The 17,395-nt window shown below is 46.4% G+C and overlaps 1 protein-coding gene across 1 annotated transcript in view; it reads left to right on the top strand.

Annotated features, from left to right (window-relative positions):
- Positions 1-17,395, top strand: part of HDAC5 (histone deacetylase 5) — a 98,523-nt gene that overhangs the window by 49,972 nt on the left and 31,156 nt on the right. The window contains exons 5-7 of the mRNA XM_056864818.1: positions 2,657-2,787; positions 5,539-5,670; positions 7,755-7,867. Coding sequence (XP_056720796.1) covers positions 2,657-2,787; positions 5,539-5,670; positions 7,755-7,867 — 376 coding nt within the window. The remainder of the gene's footprint in view (positions 1-2,656; positions 2,788-5,538; positions 5,671-7,754; positions 7,868-17,395) is intronic.

Genomic DNA, 17,395 nt, shown 5'->3' on the forward strand with positions numbered 1-17,395 from the left:
AAACCACTGCTGTAGACCAGTGGTTCTCAAAATTTTTGGGCCGCCGCCCCCTTGGTTCCACAAACCCAACCCCAGTGCCCCCTACCCTATCCCAACAACACAGTTGAAGGGGCCCACCTTTAGCGCCCCCCTGCTCCCCCCTTGCCTCTTAATGCCCCCCTAGGTAATCTCACCCACCCCCAGGGGGTGGTACTGCCCACTTTGGGAACCACTGCTTTAGAATGTCCCATACCTCTTCTCCACTGTTATCATTCTTGGTGCCGTAATCGTCGAGTTAAGATTAATGGTGGAAGGCGGTCTCACTGTTTTCTGCTTCCTTCCCCCCCCCCTCCAACTTTGTGGCCTGTAAAACATTGATATCGTCTTTTGTAGGCTGTGTTTGGCCTCTGATTTCCCCCCCTCCCGCTCCCAGGCTACTAGCCTCTTGATAGCTCACAAGATTTCCTGGGCCTGCCTTAGACGGGTAATCTATTTAGAGAGCAGCTTAGGACTGATCCCGTATGGGCTACCACCCCCACCCCCGCCTTCCTTCTTCTCTATCATTAGCCATAGTTATTCTTACCTAGCCCTTGGATCACCTCCTGTGTCACGTCCCCCAATCTCTTTAACCCACATTCAAGAATAGAAACCTGAATCGTCCGTTCAGCTTTGTGGAAGTTTGGAATGCCTGTAGACTCCTCCCTCAACCACAATTCCAGCTAATCTCATATTAATTTTATATATTGTACTAGTCTGCACCATACCAAGGGAAAACATCATTTCAAAAACCGCCCTGTTAAGCAAACGCAATCAAGTAACGTTCGCACATGAAATACTGCATTACCTCCCCTCCGACCTGTTTATTTTCTTTAGTAAGGGCCAATCCAAAGAAACAGCTATTCAAAAGGCTCAGAGCTTTGCTTATGAAGGTCTCCAGTGGCAGGGAGGTCCAGGGATGTAGGGGAAGATTCAAAGTAGAAACCATTTTCTCTTTAATCAGAGCAGTTTAAATTGGCCGTAGGAATGTGTGTGCTTTCTAGCTACCCAGGCAGAATGGACAAATAGGTGGAACAGAAAAAATAGAATTGCAGGTTATGTAAAAAAAAAAAAGCAAATGACTGAAAAAATTGTCTTGATGATAGTGCAGATTGTAATTAGTGAAGTTAAGGAGGTAAATAAATAAATTTTAAAAATATTGTCGAAGGCTTTCACGGTCAGAGTTCATTGGTTCTTGTAGGTTATCCGGGCTGTGTAACCGTGGTCTTGGAATTTTCTTTCCTGACGTTTCGCCAGCAACTGTGGCAGGCATCTTCAGAGTAGTAACACTGAGTGTTACTACTCTGAAGATGCCTGCCACAGTTGCTGGCGAAACGTCAGGAAAGAAAATTCCAAGACCACGGTTACACAGCCCGGATAACCTACAAGAACCAAATAAATTTTATTTGCAGCTAATATGCCAGATAAAACAGGTAAAACAGAAACTGACCATACAGAGTAGAAGTTAAGGAGGTAAATGGCTGGATATGTTTTGTGCTGTATTATTTATTTATAACATTTATTGGCCACTTTTCTTCCTTATGGAGCTCAAGGCGGCTTACAACATAGATAAAGCACATAAAATACATTGAAAACATAAAAACCGAAATTTTAAATCACAGCTCAGGACTGCTGGTAAACTTAACCAAATGCAATCCTAAATCAAGCCCTCTTCAACTGTCTCCTAAAGATCAAAAGTGAGGGGGCCATGTACACATCCCTGCGGAGGTTGTTCCACAATTGTAGGACTGCCACTAAAAAGGTCTTCTGTAGTGTACCCACCAAACGAGCTTCTTTGATTGATGGGACAGTCAGGAGGGCCTCTCTGTGTGATCTTAATTCCCGGGCATATGGGAGAAAGCAGGACTACAGCTGAACTAAGCAGCCAAAGCAGGACTACAGCTGAACATCAAGAAAACAAAAGTAATGACTACAGGAGAATTACACAACTTTAAGGTTGACAATGAGGAAATTGAAATTGTTCAAGACTTTCTATTCCTTGGCTCCACCATCAAGCCTGAACTGACCCTAGAAGCTAAAATGACTAAACTGAGGCTATCGTATTTTGGTCACGCCATGAGACGACAAGAGTCACTGGAAAAGACAGTCATGCTAGGAAAAGTTGAGGGCAGCAGGAAAAGAGGAAGACCCAACAAGAGATGGATTGACTCAATAAAGGAAGCCACAGCCTTCAGTGTGCAAGATCTAAGCAAGGCTGTCAAAGATAGGACATTTTGGAGGACTTTCATTCATAGGGTCGCCATGAGTCGGAAGCGACTTGACAGCACTTAACACACACACATATGGGAGAATATGGGAGAATAAGCTTCTTCAGAGACACACTGGCCCCAAGCCATGTAGGACTTTGAAGATCAAAACCAACATCTTGAATTGGACTTGTGAGCAGATCGGTAGCCAGTGTAATTTCTGTAATATCGAGGTCATGTGCTCCCGATAGCTGGCCCTGCCATTTTGGCCCCGGCAAAAAGACATTTTCAAACACTTATCCATTCTCCATTTCGGTCTGTCATTTTCAGTGTATTAAATTAGGAAGCAAGGGTAAAAAAACAGGTGGGAGGGAGTCTGTTGGATCTGCTACCAATACACTCATGTCGGTCATTTTCCTTCCATGTTTCTCCAGGGGGGCCCACCATACCTCATTGGACCAGAGTTCCCCTCCCCAGACAGGAAGTCCAGGAACGCCACCCTCTTGCAAACTACCTTTACTCGGCACTTATGACAGCAGAGACGACTTTCCACTCCGGAAAACTGGTCAGCAGATGTCGCCGGGGGTGGAATAAACAAGAAAACTGAGCTGGGTGGGCGGGAAAGGAGGTCCTCCGTTGCATGCTGGGTGGGAGAGCGATGGAAGGGGGGGCGGGTTCTCTTTTAAGAAATATTGGCTTGTAAAGTCCTGGCATGTGTGTCTTTTCAGCTGAAGAGGTACAGATGTAGGGCTGCCAGGTCCTTTGCCACCGGTGGGAGGTTTTTGGGGCGGAGCCTGAGGAGGGCAGTGTTTTGGGAGGGGAGGGACTTCAATGCCATAGAGTCCAATTGCCAAAGCGGCCATTTTCTCCAGGGGAACTGATATCTATCGGCTGGAGATCAGTTGTAATAGCAGGAGATTCCAGCTGTTAACTGAAGGTTGGCAACCCTATAGAGATGGAAGGGGGTGCTCGTTAGAAATATTATCGACAAGCTTCGTGGAAGTCCGGCTTCTTGTTGAAATTAGAGTCCCGTACAAAAAATAATAAGAAAACCTCATTTTCTCTGGATATTCATCTAGGCCAGTGGTTCCCAAAGTGGGCAGTACCACCCGCTGAGGGGTGGTGGGATTACCTAGGGGGGCATTAAGAGGCAAGGGGGCAGCAGGGGGTGCTAAAGGTGGGCCCCTTCAACTGTGTTGTTGGGATAGGGTAGGGTCGCTGGGCTTGAATTTGTGGAATCAAGGGGGCGGCGGCCCAAAAAGTTTGGGAACCACTGATCTAGAACATTCATGCAGGGTCAATTTTGATCCTCTCTCAAAACTCTTTTTTAAAATGCGACCTTTAAAATGCTTATTCACGGTCCTGATGCAAAAGGAGAAAATCCACCCCCCCTCACTCGCCTGCTCCTTTGTTCTTCCACTGGCCAACCGCCGTTTGCATAGTTAACGCACGGCTGTCATTTTGCATGGGTCCTTGAGGGGATTCTTCAGTGTGGAGGTGGAGCAAACACTAAAGGTCGCGTTAATGGAGCTCTTAAGAAATTTGAAGTAGGTTTGGCCGGCTTCACAGTCACTTCCTAAATGACGGTTCAGGGTGGGAAAAATAATAATAATAAAAAAATGCCGGGTGCTTCAGCCTGGAACGCACTGCTAATTACCAAGCATAAATGGCCTAAGTTAAAGCATTCTGCATTTAGCCTTGGCTGAGCTCTTTTACTAGGATTCTTGTGCAAATAGGATTAGCAAGGCCAACTGTGTAGGCAAGCTTTGCACTTTTAGGTGCAACCAGAGCTTCTTTGCAATTGGCATGTTAATGCCTGACATGCAGTAGGTGTGTGCACATGACCGGCCCTTCTCTGCAGCCGCGCAAAAACTGCGGCACTCCAACAGAGCGGTTTTCTTTTTGTGTTGCCTTCCTTTGCCTTTTCAGCGTGATTTGAAACCTCTTCTGTGTCAGTGAGCTTTGGTTTCTATTTAAATCTGTGGGAAGTTTTTACATCTGCTGCTTTGTGTTGGTTTTTGGTTTGGGGGTTCTTTGATGTTCTTATTTCATACAGTGTTTAAATTTATCATAAGCTGCCTTTGCAGATCCAGTAATGAATGGAAGGGCAGGGGGAAAATATTTTAATATCAACTAAATAAATAAAGCTAATGTAACAGCACAGCTGCTCCTTGCAAGAGTTTCTCTGTAAACAAGTTTTTTTTTTTCCCGGGGTGGGGAGGGGAGCCCAGCTGTTACACGAAACCAGATCTTTTTTTCTAGAACTAAACTTCTCTGAAAATTATTGAAGTATTCTATGCTTATTGCATGCTGACCTGGTTTATCAGACTAGACCTTTTTTGCTTGCAAATAAAATTTTGAAAGCATTGAGAATGAATTCAGTGAAGCTGAGAGACATAATAAATATGTTTTGCTTAGCCTCTAATGCATAGCTATGAATGTGATCGGAATGAGAGTTAACGGTAACGCACATGACTTTGTATAATTTTCGACGGAGAGATGAGAACTAGGTGAGAAGAAGATAGACGTCCTAATTGCCTGGGCCTGGTGGAGTATTTTCTGCCCTCAGCCGCAGTCTCCTGCCCTTGAGAAATTGAGGAGAGGGAGAAAAAAAATAGCCTCCACAGTGAGGCTGTAGGAACATTTCCCCTAGACTCTATGGTCTTTATCATAAAGCTTAGAGGATATCCCTAGAATATCAAATTCCACCCTCCCCAGGCACTGGCCCCTCCCCCAAATCTGCCAGCATTTGCCTAGGCAGTGTTGGGAACACTAGAAGATGAGGGTGAGATCTTCTAGATGAGGTGGAAAGAAGAATATACAGCCTTGTCCAGTATAGCCGGGCAAACATGGGCTGTGGCTCCATTGTGCGCACAGTTTTGCACGGGAATGAGTTGTGCAAAGGCTTCGTAAAGGGGAACTCCTGCGTATGAGAAGATCATTGGCCATGAATGGGGTATATCTGCATGCATAGAGCTTCCTGTGCATGTCCAACCCCCTGCCTGATGTTGGTTTCTGTCAACAATTTGCTCTTGTAGACCTCCATAGAGCACATAATCTCTATGGGATTTGCGTTGTACACCAAGATTGCCACTCTAGATTGTCCACTTGTGAGGTAGGGCTATTCTCTGAAATGTGTTGCTTTAGGGTAAAGAGGTGTGATTCCTCCATTGGGAACACGAATGACTAGTGTCAGTGCAAGCATAGTTTGGCTTTCCCTCACCATCTTTCCCCTGTGCCAGTCTGCCTTGCCAGCAACCTGGCTGCTCCTTTGGCTTTTCCTCTCATTGCCCCTCCACGTTCTCTTTCTTTCCAGCATCAGAACCCAACTTAAAAGTGAGGTCACGGTTAAAACAGAAGGTTGCGGAGAGGCGGAGCAGCCCCTTGCTGCGGAGGAAAGATGGGACCGTCATCAGCACCTTCAAGAAGCGGGCAATTGAAATCACAGGTGAGAAGGTCAAAATCTGGCCAGTGGTCGTTTTGTTTTGGGGGCAGGGAAGAGGAAGGGTGTATAATCCCAAAACATCTGCTGCTTTTGAGGGAATTTTTATTTTAGATGGAAGGGAAGGGCACCTGTAGGCTGACAGCTTGCTTGTATAAATACCTGAGGTTCCATATTGCAGGCAGGCATTTCATGTAGCTTTTGTATCTATGGTTAAATTTCAGTTTATTTCTAGCCAGTATAGAAAGATTATAGAATCATAGAGTTGGAAGGGACCACCAGGGTCATCTAGTCCAACCCCCTGCATCATGCAGGAAATTTACAACTACCTCCCCCCCCACACACACACCCAGTGACCCCTACTCCATGCCCAGAAGATGGCCAAGATGGTCTCCCTCTCATGAACTGCCTAAGGTCATAGAATCAGCAATGCTGACAGATGGCCATCTAGCCTCTGCTTAAAAACCTCCAGGGAAGGAGAGCTTACCACCTCCTGAGTAAGCTTGTTCCACTGAGGAACCGCTCTAACTGTTAGAAAGTTCTTCCTGATGTCTAGATGGAAACTCTTTTGATTTAATTTTAACCAGATGACCTGGATGGCTCAGGTTAGCCCGGTGTTGTCAGATTTCGGAAGCTAAGCAGAGTCAGCCCTGATTACTACTCGGATGTGAGACTGCCAAGGAAGTCCAGGGTTGCTATGCAGAGGCAGGCAATGGCAAGCCACCTCTGAACGTCTCTTGCCTTGAAAACCCTACGCAGTTGCCTTTGGTTGGCCGTGACTTGACAGCACTTTCCACCACCACAGAAAGATGTATTTGAAATAGCAAGCAACAAGGCAGAATATATATATATATATATATATATATATATATATATATATATATATATATATATATATATATATATATATAAAAATCCAAATGTCCAAATTAATCCAAATGTCCTTACCCCTCAAAAGTGAGCCTGACCAAGAACTTTGTAATACAGTACACGCCCCTGGGAGATTTTTGTCACCTGCGTCCGCATGCCAAAAGCCATGCCTCGTGTGCGTACAACGCTTACCTTTTCTGCAAATGCTGAAAAGCTAAATTTTGTGACGGGAATAGATCAGTCGCTTTCCAACTGTGTTCCAGAGGTACCTGAAGTTCTTTCTCAGCCCATCAGGGGTTCATTAACGAGAAGGCTGGGGGTTTCTGGAGAACAGTCTGCCCACCCCTATTGATCTCCTTCTGTTGTGTGGAAGTCTTAGATGACTTTTAGAGCTGACAGCATATCCACATTCACTGCATGCCGCAGGATACTGTCTAGAATCCTTGGCAACACTCAGTGGTCCTGCGGTTCACACTCGGATTCCTCTGTAGACAAAGATAATGAGAAGTCGAGAGCCAGTATTGTGTACTGGTTACAGTGTAGGAGTAGGTTCTGGAAGACCCAGGCTCAAATCCCCACTCTTCCATAGAAACTTTCTGGGTGATCTTGGGCCAGTCACACACTCTCAGCCTAATCTACTTCATGGGGTTGTTGTGAAGATAAATGAATACCAGAAGAATGATGTGAGCTACTTTGGGGAGAAAGGCAGGGAATACAGCTACATGTGGCTCAGTGGTAGAGCATCTGCTCGGCCTGCAGAAGGTCCCAGGTTCAATCCTCGGCATCTCCGGTTAAAGGGACGAGGCAAGTGGGTGATGTGAAAGACCCCTGCCTGAGACCCTGGAGAGCCGCTGTTGGGCTGAGCAAACAATACTAACTTTGATGGACCAAGGGTCTGATTCAGCATAAGGCAGCTTCATGTGTTCTTGGCTTTACTTATGTTCTGGGGAGGGGCCGTGGCTCAGTGGTGGAGCATCTGCTTGGCATGCAGAAGGTCCAAAATTCAATCCCCGGCCTCTCCAGTTAAAGGGACTAGGCAAGTAGGTGATGTGAAAGACCTTTCTCGGCCTGAGACCCTGGAGAGACTTCCGGTCTGAGCAGACAATACTGACTTTGATGGACCAAGGGTCTGATTCAGTAAAAGGCAGCTTCATGTGTGTTCATGTGAGTACCGGGACTGACACAGTGGCAACCTCCCTTCTTCTCCCCTCTGCTTGCAGTGTCTTCAATGTGCAACAGTGCCCCTGGGTCTGGCCCCAGTTCCCCCAACAGCTCCAACTGCGCCATCACAGAAAACGGGCTCACTGGCTCCGTGCCCAACATCCATACTGAGGTAAGGCTGACAGAAAAACTGTGTTTTGGCCATTGGACTTTGTGGCAGTCCCCCCCCCCCCCCATTGTGCTATAATGGCTTGCTTTTACCTTCCGTTTTGTCCTCCATCTTTCTGATGCCCCTTTCTTTGTTACGGTAGACAATTTTAGACAATTAGCCAATTTTTCATTGCCATTGTTCTTTCAGTTCTGTGATCCTACTCCTGCATTGTTTACTGGGGGCCTTTGCTGTCTCGTAGGATAGGGCTATCCATGGCTTCTAGTCAAAATGGATACTAGTCATGATGCATGCCTATTCTCTCCAGTATCAGAGGAGCATGCCCATTACATTAGGTGCTGTGGAACACAGGCAGGATAGTGCTGCTGCCATCGTGTTGTTTGCGGGCTTCCCAGAGGCACCTAGTTGGCCACTGTGTGAACAGACTGCTGGGCTTGATGGGCCTTGGTCTGATCCAGCATGGCCTTTCTTGTGTTCTTATGTTGACCAGGGTTTTTAGGATTATGCCAAGATTTTCCAGTGTTAAGGTTTGGCTGGGGATAGCAGGTTTGACTGGGGATGCCCCTCAGTGTCCGGTGTCGTTGCCTGCTGGCACCTTGGGCGCTGGCAGGAGGAAAAGTGGGGGGTCGCATACCGGCATCACCAGCCCCCAGCTCCCGTTTCCTCCCAGGGGTCGCCCGCCGCGGCCTGACATCCTTGGGTTTGACAAAGGCTCTCTTTGGCCTCCTGCACCCTTGAAGGAACTTCCATCAGTTTATCTCCATTTCTCACAAGCGAAGGGAGATCTCAAGTGTTTCCAGTAATGGGGGAGGAAGGGGACCCAAATCTGAGTGCCATGTGTGAAGATTTTTTAAAACTTTTTTTTTCCTGCAGTGTGATTTCTCACATTTCTGCTTACAAAATAAAACAAAAGATTCACAAACTAGCAAGGTGTTTGTTGGTGTAGCAAAGGGAGAGGAGGTATCTCTTGGTTGCTCGTCACTGTATGTAGATTCTGGAAGGGGGGGAGAGGAAATTAAATGACTTGGTAAATGCTTTCAGCTTCTAGTTGTACAACAGGGAACTTGCACAGAATTAAGAAGTAAAAAGAACTTTGCAAAATTGTGTGGGCCTGAGGTTGGCTTGGTAACAAACAGTCTCTTGAAAGGGGTGGGATTGATAGTTTGAGAGTGTAACTGGGCCAGTCCTCCTGGGCTGAAGAAATAGATGAGCAGGCCTTCTGTCCTGCCTTTCTCAAAGCGAAGCGATGTGGGATCGCTGCAACTTTCCTTCTGAGAACGGGGGAACAGCAGCAATTTAATCCACACCCAACTGTTTTTCTGAACGGCCCAGGAGGCGAGTTGTGCCGTGCTGAACCTAATATGCAAGCAAAGTGCTTGTTTGGAAATGGTTGTTGCTGTTGCACTCAGAATGTGTGTGCCCAACTGTGGGGAGACGCACATGTTTATCTTGTGCATGGATGGCTGAGTGTGTCTGCGCGTCACTGAGGTTTAGAAAAGCTCTGACAGCAAACAAAAAGTGCTTGTAATGACATTTCCTGGTTGCTGGGGGGTGACTCATCAAAGGGAAGGGGGGGTTCTTTGGTGAGTTGTGATTTATTTATTTTTACATTTATTTTTAGCTACATTTCTGAAAAGGCAGGGTTTTTTTGTGTCTCAGGTTAAGATGCCTTTATTTAAAATATATATATAAATATATAAATGAAAAGAACCTTGACCAAACACACCAGAAGTCAATGGTATATGGTAACAACAATCACAAATTTAGTTAGCATTAGTTCGAGAGACAGTGTGGTGTAGTGTGGTGTAGTGCAGTGGTTCGACTGCTGGATTAGGATTGTGGAAACCTGAGTTCAAGTCTCTCCTCTGCCACAAAGCTCACCAGATGACCTTGGGCCAGTCATTTTCTTTGAGTAACCTATGTCATAGGGGAGTTGTGAGGATAAACTCAGAGGAGTTGGCTGTGGCTGGGCAGTAGGGCACATAGGGGTTGGCTGTGGCTGGGCAGTAGGGCACCTACTTGGCACGCAGAAGGTCCTAGGTTCGGGCCCCAGCATCTCCAGTTAAAAGGCTCAGGTAGTAGGTGATGTGGAACACAAGCAGGATGGTGCTGCTGCAGTCGTCTTGTTTGGGGGCTTCCTAGATGCACCTGGTTGGCCACTGTGGGAACAGACTGCTGGACTTGATTGCGCCTTGGTCTGATCCAGCAGGGCTTTTCTTATGTTCTTATGTGATGTAAAGACTTCTACTTGAGACCCTGTAGAGCCTCCACTGATCAAAGTAGGCCAGCGTCGTGTAGTGGTTGAGGACTGTAATCTGGAGAACCGGGTTCGATTCCCCACTAACCCACATGAACTGGTCACAGTTCACTGCGAACTCTCTCAGCCCCACCTACCTCACAAGGTGTCTGTTGTGAGGAGAGGAAAGTGATTGTAAGTCGGTATGAGACTCCTTAAAGGTAGAGAAAATCGGCGTATAAAAAAACAGCTCTTCTTCTTCTTCAATACTGACCTTGATAGATGAGTAATCTGACTCAATATGAAGCAACTTCACCTGTTGATACGAGGTTATGAGTTGGTGGCAGGGCATCTTCTTTGGGGGAAGAAGGTCCCAGGTTTACTGTCCAATTAAAAGAGTCTGGGAGTAGGTGATGAGAAGATGATGCGAAGGACCAGTGGTTTGCCTCAGAAGAAGGCAGCTTCCATGTGTTACTGCCCTGAGTTCCTTGGGGAAAAGGTGGGTTAAAAAGGCTGATTTGTCACTGTTTGAATTGAATTGTTTAGGCCATGCTTTGTTCTAGACCATGTGCGTTAATGCACACGCTGGCCATGTCCGCACATAATACCTCCTTCGATTTAACACATTCTTAACACTGAAGAGGTGTTGAATTGATGAGGCCAAGAGTACAGAGTTCTTTTCCAAGAGGAGTAAAGGGGCCAGTGTGGTGTAGTGGTTAAGAACGGTGGTTTGGAGCGATGGACTTGATCTGGAGAACTGGGTTTGATTCCCCGCTCCTCCACATGAGTGGTGGAGGCTAATCTGGTGAACCGGGTTGGTTTCCTCACTCCTACACATGAAGCCAGCTGGGTGGCCTTGGGCTAGTCTCAGCTTTCTTAGAGCTCTCTCAGCCCCACCTACCTCACAGGGTGTCTTGTGGGGAGGGGAAGGGATGGAGATTGTAAGTTGGTTTGATTCTTCCTTAAGTGGTAGAGAAAGTCGGCATATAAAAACCAACTCCTTCTTCTGAACAGTTTCTTTGCATGAACATTGTCACAGTGCCTGGCGACCATCTTTCTCATCTTGCCTCGGGCCACAGCTCAGAAAAAGGCTGTTTTCTCTTTGGAAACCAAAAGCGCTGGAATGTCTGTGTGTGATCTGAAGTGAGCATGTACTCATTTTTGACGGGCGGGGGGGGGGGGAGGTCAGAGTTTGGAGTCTTTGTTGTCTTATTCACAGTGGGATTCTTCCCATCTTGACGTCTGCAGGGCTGCCCTGGAAACCAGAAGGGCGTGTAATTACCTCCCCTGTGGCCTCTCAGCCCACGCAGAGGCAAGCAACGGCAAACCACCTCCGAATGTCTCTTGCCTTGAAAAGCCTACGGGGTCGCCATAAGTCAGCTGTGACTTGACAACACGCAAACACACACACACAGCCTGTCTACCCTTTCCTCCCATCACATAGATCAGCAGGCTTCTGAGAGATCTTTCCCCGTTGTTGAAAGAGAGGGCACCATCTCCTGGCCAGTGCTGTCTCTGCACATCCTGGGGAACAACGCTGCCTCATTGTAGCACCTCTTCTCTCCCCAATTAAACTAATTTTTTTTTAATGTTAAAGAATAGCTGCCGGATTGGTGTAGACTCGTCTGAGAGAGAAGGCTTAGTCCTTTCCCCCTTTGTTCTATTTTCCTAATAGAAATCGCTCCCCCAGAAGTTACTGGTCTCGATAGAGAGCCAGCCCGGTTAAGAGCGGCGGACTGTAATCACATCGCACATGATCATATGAAGCTGCCTTATACTGAATCAGACCCTCGGTCCCTGGAAGTCAGTATTGTCTTCTCGGACCGGCAGCAGCTCTCCAGGGTCTCAGGCAGAGGTCTTCCATATCACCTATTTGCCTAGTCCCTTTAACTGGAGATGCCGGGGATTGAGCCTGGGACCTTCTGCATGCCAAGCAGAGGCTGTACCACTGAGCCACAGCCCCTCCCCAATCTGGAGAACCGGATTTGATTCCCCACTCCTTCATAATGAAGCCTGATTGGGTGACCTTGGGCAAGTCGCAGTTCTTGGTGAACTCTCTCAGCCCACGTGGAGGCAGGCAATGGCAAACCACCTCTGAACGCTTCTTGCCTTGAAAACCCTGCAGGGTCGCCATACGAGACTTGACGGCACACACACACATGCATACAGAGAAAATACCGGCACACAGTTTGTACCTGTCGTTTTCCCCTTAAAACAGCTAAATGCAGCTTGGGGGAAAGGAAGGGCATTTTTTACTAGGAAAATGACATTTGGAAGAAGGGATCCCCTTTATTTATGGTTTGGTCCTGGCTTATGTAATATGGAGTGGAGTCCTGGATCTATTGGAAGGATGTTTTTGAAAAATCCTACCAGAACCTCAGCTCCAACACGAGCCTAAGCCAGGATCAGTCCACACATCAGGTCTGTTTAATGCAGCTGGACAGCCGTTGTGGCGTAAGGGGACAGAGTGTCGGACTAGATTTATTTCCCCTCCTAAACCTATTTGTAGTAAAAGATTCCTTTCAAACATCAAAAAATATGAGAAGCCCCCAATGGTGGGTTAACTAACATGGAACCAGTAATGCTGATTCAACGACCTTAAGCAGATGATGAGAGGGAGGGCATCTTGGCCATCTTCTGGTCATGGAATAGGGGTCACTGGTGGCATGCGGGGGAGGTAGTTATGAATTTCCTGCATTGTGCAGGGGGTTGGACTAGATGACCCTTGTGGTCCCTTCCAGCTCTGTGATTCTATGATTCTTAGTCTTATAGCATATCCAGGTGAATACAGTTAACAGTGCAATGCTAAGCAGCTTCACTCCCTTCTAAGCCTATGGAATTCAGTGAATGTAAAGGGGTGTAACACAAGATGGCACTGTAAATCTCCCAACAGGACTCCTTCTTATGCAATAGACCATGGCTCCAGATTTAACCTCAATGATTTTTGCTCAATTCAGTAATTGATTCACCTTCTTATTGTGGATTTAAATGGGGAGTCAGACCATTGGTCCAGCAAAGTCAGGGTTGTCTATTCCGACTATCTGCTGTTCTCCTCAGGTTAGAGGTCTTTTACACCATCTACTACGTGATCCTTTTTTAAAAAAACTTTTACATTCGTAATAAAGGGGGTACAGAAGATAAAAAGTAGGGGGAAACAGGGAATTTTAACAAGTCATTTGTTATCTCCTGGCTCAGACTCAGTCGTAACTTTAGTCTTACCCCAAATTTAATCTTAATTTAATTTTCTATTGCTTAGTTTAATTCTTTCATTTCTATCATTACTGTCTTTGCTATAATCGCTATACTTAATAAATCGTTACACTTAATAAATGTAATTAAACTTCAGTTAACAAGCCTGCACTCCCCTTTCTTCCTAGTAATTAGATCATGCATTTCTGTGTTAATCAATCTTTTAACCTATAACCATTCTAGCCTTAAAACTAAATATATTTACATATTCTCTATTGCTAATGTATCTTCTGCGCCCATTTGCTGCTCCATTATATACATTCCATCATGGAAATCTGTCAAACAATGGCTGCCACTTCTTTTTATAATCTTCCATGAACTGGTTTTTGAGAAGGTATGTTAGTCTTGACTGTTGCGTAGTCTTGTAAGTTTATAATCCAGCCAGTTCTTTCTGGTGCAGTTTTGGCTTTCCAAAGTTTGGCGAACACAGTTCTGGCATACTACTACCTGATCCTTTTAACTGGAGATGTGCGTGTGTGTGTCGAACCTGGGACTTTTTCATTTTTGTAGGTGGTTCCATCAGCACAAGTGGCACCTTACGGGGTTTCTGAGCAACTGACTGAATGTCTAACGAAGGCTGTTACTGCAGTAGGTATTCCCGGCGATGTATCAAGAGTTTGGAAATGTTATAAAAAACATCGCTTTAAAAGGGTTTTTGGATGCCACGGCTAAAAAATGGTTGGAAGACGTCTTCACAGCTAAAGGGGCCAAACAAAGTGCGAACAGTATTTTTTATAACATTTTCAGACTCTTAATACATAGCTAGGAATACATAGAAAGTGCAAACAGTATTTTTTATAACATTTCCAAACTCTTAATACATCGCTGGGAATGCCTAGTGCGGCAACAGGGCAGATGTCTGTTGTTAAAAGAACGAAAGTCTGTTGTGGCACCTGGGAGACTAAACACATTTATCATGTGGTATCAGTTTTTGTGAGCCAAGAGCGCGCTTTGTCAGACTCTTGACAAAGCAGGCCGGCACTCACAGAAGCACACGCTGCAATAGATGTGTTTAGTCTTTAAGGTGCCACAAAACTCTTTGATTATTTTTGGCTGCGGCAGACTAACACGGCTACCCCTCCAGAATTTATCTGTTTATGAGAGAGGCCGGGGCATGGTTTCTAAAATAATTGGTTACCGCTAAGGCTTTTTTTCTTCTGTTTTTTTTGTACAGAATTGGGCTCGAGGGTTAAAACGCCAGCACAATTCCAGTGTCTTTACAAGCTCAGCATATTAATTCCCACCTTAACGTTCTTTTTAAAGCAACATTTGCACGCGTGCCGTTCTTGTTGCGTTTGCTCAGGGCCAATAAAACCTATCTCTGGCCAATTCCAGCCCTTGTCTGTCCCATAGTGACCCATTTGATCACGGATTCCTTCATGGCCTCTTTATCGGTTTTTAATCATGATGCATTTGTTGCAGTTTTGTAGTCTGGGAGGCTAATGCCTGAAATGCTAGAATTTGTCTTCTGAACTGTGCATTCTCAAGCCGTGGCAAAACCGTTGGCTCAGTAGGCTGCCCTTAGATACCGCAATACGCCATAGTTAATTTAAACTGTGGCTTGTGCAACAAACTGATTCATCTACCAGAAATCCAGGTTTGTGCCTCAATCCCGCTCTCCTTGCCTCTCCTCTGTCTCCTGGAGAGCCAGCACGGTGTAGTAGTTAAGAGCGGCAGACTCTAATCTGGAGAACCAGGTTTGACTCCCCATTCCTCCACATGAGCAGCAGACTCTAATCTGGTGAACCGGGTTGGTTTCCCCACTCCTCCACATAAAGCCAGCTGGGTGACCTTGGGCTAGTCACAGCACTCTCTCAGTCCCACCTACCTCACAAGGTGTCTGTTGTGGGGGGGGATTGTAAGCCTCTTTGAGACTCCTTACAGTAGAAAAAATGGGGTATAAAAACCAACTCTTCTTCCTCTTCTTCTTCCTCTTCTGAGCCTGGCTTTGGCCGGGAAGAGCAGGGTAACAAATGGAAATAATAAACAAACAAACAAATAAATAAATTCCTCCTCCTCCTCTTCTTCTCCTTCTTCTTTCTCCTCCTCTTCTTCCTTTTCCTCCTCCTCTTCTTCTTCTTCTTCCTCCTCCTCTTCTTCTCCTTCCTCCTCTTCTTCCTCCTCCTCTTCCTCTTCCTCCTCCTCCTTCTCCCTCCTCCTCCTTCTCTTCTTCTTCATCTTCTTCTCCCCCCCTGTTCTTTTGATGGTCTCCTCGTTGTTGGGCAAAAAAGCCAAAGATTCAGATAAGGAGGGGGCTGAACACCTGAAACCCGTTACGCAAGGAGGCAGTTGAAATACCTCCAGGAGCCCCCTTTGATGGGCATGAGGAACCCCAGGTGTCAACCCCTCCCCCTGAGATCTAGCCCTGCCCTTCTGATTCAAACTTGGGGCCCTGAACCCTCCACCCCAGAGCCCACTGCAACCCAGAGGTATCTGCCCAACTCACTCCTCAAGCCCCACGAATCCAAGAACAACCCCAACCGTTTCGGAGTACCATAACCAGGCCTAGCACCTTGGAGGGGGGATGGGGCTTGTTTCTCCACCTCCTTGCAAGAGTGTTCAAAGCTTCAGCCTCAGACTTTTCTGGAAGAACAGACATCATATAGTATTGTTGGTTTCAGCCCCAGTAACTGGACTTCTGGACCTCAACCTCAAGCAGGACAGTTCTGAGGTCTCTGCGGTCAGGTGGTCTAGTCACAAGGGAAAGTGCTCCTTGACAAACCATGATAGATGAACTCGGGCGCTGTAACAAACCAGTGGTTCCCAAACTTTTCGGGCCACTGTCCCCTTGGTTCCACAAACTCAACCCCAGAACTCTTTACCCTATCCAACAACCCAGTTGAAGAGGCCCACCTCTAGCGCCCCCTTGCTTCCCCCTTGCCTCTTAGAGCCCCCCTAGGTTATCCCACTGCCCCCAGGGGGGTGGTACTGACCACTTTGGGAACCAGTGGTCTAAACTGTGCTTTGCAAGCCCTAGTTTGACATCCTGCTTTGTTGCCAACCAACCCCCAGCCCCATTCGTTTGCGCTGTTGGAATCCAGACATCGTAACTAACCAAGGCTTGATTGAAACCCTGGTTTAGAAATAATAAGCTTATTGTGAGGTCTGAAGTCATCCATTGTTTGTGAATTTGGCGGTTGCGTTCACCGATTCTCGTTCCGCACAATGCTCATTGTGATTTGTTTTGTTTTTGTTGCACAAACTGGGCTTAAGCGGTTGCTTTGCCCCTGACTCCCGTGTTCCGGGTGTCCTGCTCTTGAGAACATCGTTGAGCTCCAGAAAAAAACCCACAACGTTTTGACAGTTCCTCCAGCTTGCTCTGTGTCCTTTTTGCCTTGTGCTAGAGCGGCACTGCGTATCCTTGAGAAGGCATCTGCAGTTCTGTTGGCTTTGCCAGATCTATAAACAATATCAAAGTTACATAAGGACAAATTTGTCTGCTGTTTACACAGTCCAAATAGGTCACCCGCTACAGAATATAATAATAATAAAAAAGACTCGGATGAGACATTGAAGGGTATCATTCAGAGAAGAAGAGTTGGTTTTTATATGCCGACTTTCTCTCCCACTTAAGGAAGAATTAAACCAGCTTACAATCACCATCCCTTCCCCTCCCCACAACAAGACACCCTGTGAGGTAGGTGGGGCTGAGAGAGCTGTGACTAGCCCAAGGTCACCCAGCTGGCTTCATGTGTAGGAGTGGGGAAACCAACCCGCTTCATCAGATTAGCCTCCGCTGCTCATGTGGAGGAGTGGGGAATCAAGCCCGGTTCTCCAGATCAGAGTCCACTGCTCCAAACCACATTCTAATAGTATCTGAAGAAGCGAGCTGCGGCTCACGGAAACTCATACCCTGCCAGAAATGTTGTCAGCCTTTAAGGTGCTACTGGACTCTTGCTTCTTTTTAACTGTATAAAAGTAAGTTGGCCTTTTAAGTTGCCCCAGGACTTCGGACTTCGTTGCTTCCATAATAAATAAATCAACCTAACTGTTCCAGTTTTCGCTTGCCTTGTCAGCCGGCAACGAACCTAAAGAGCTGAGTGAGC

The sequence above is a fragment of the Euleptes europaea genome, chromosome 18 (assembly GCF_029931775.1).
Source record: "Euleptes europaea isolate rEulEur1 chromosome 18, rEulEur1.hap1, whole genome shotgun sequence".
In the NCBI taxonomy this organism is placed as follows: domain Eukaryota; kingdom Metazoa; phylum Chordata; class Lepidosauria; order Squamata; family Sphaerodactylidae; genus Euleptes; species Euleptes europaea.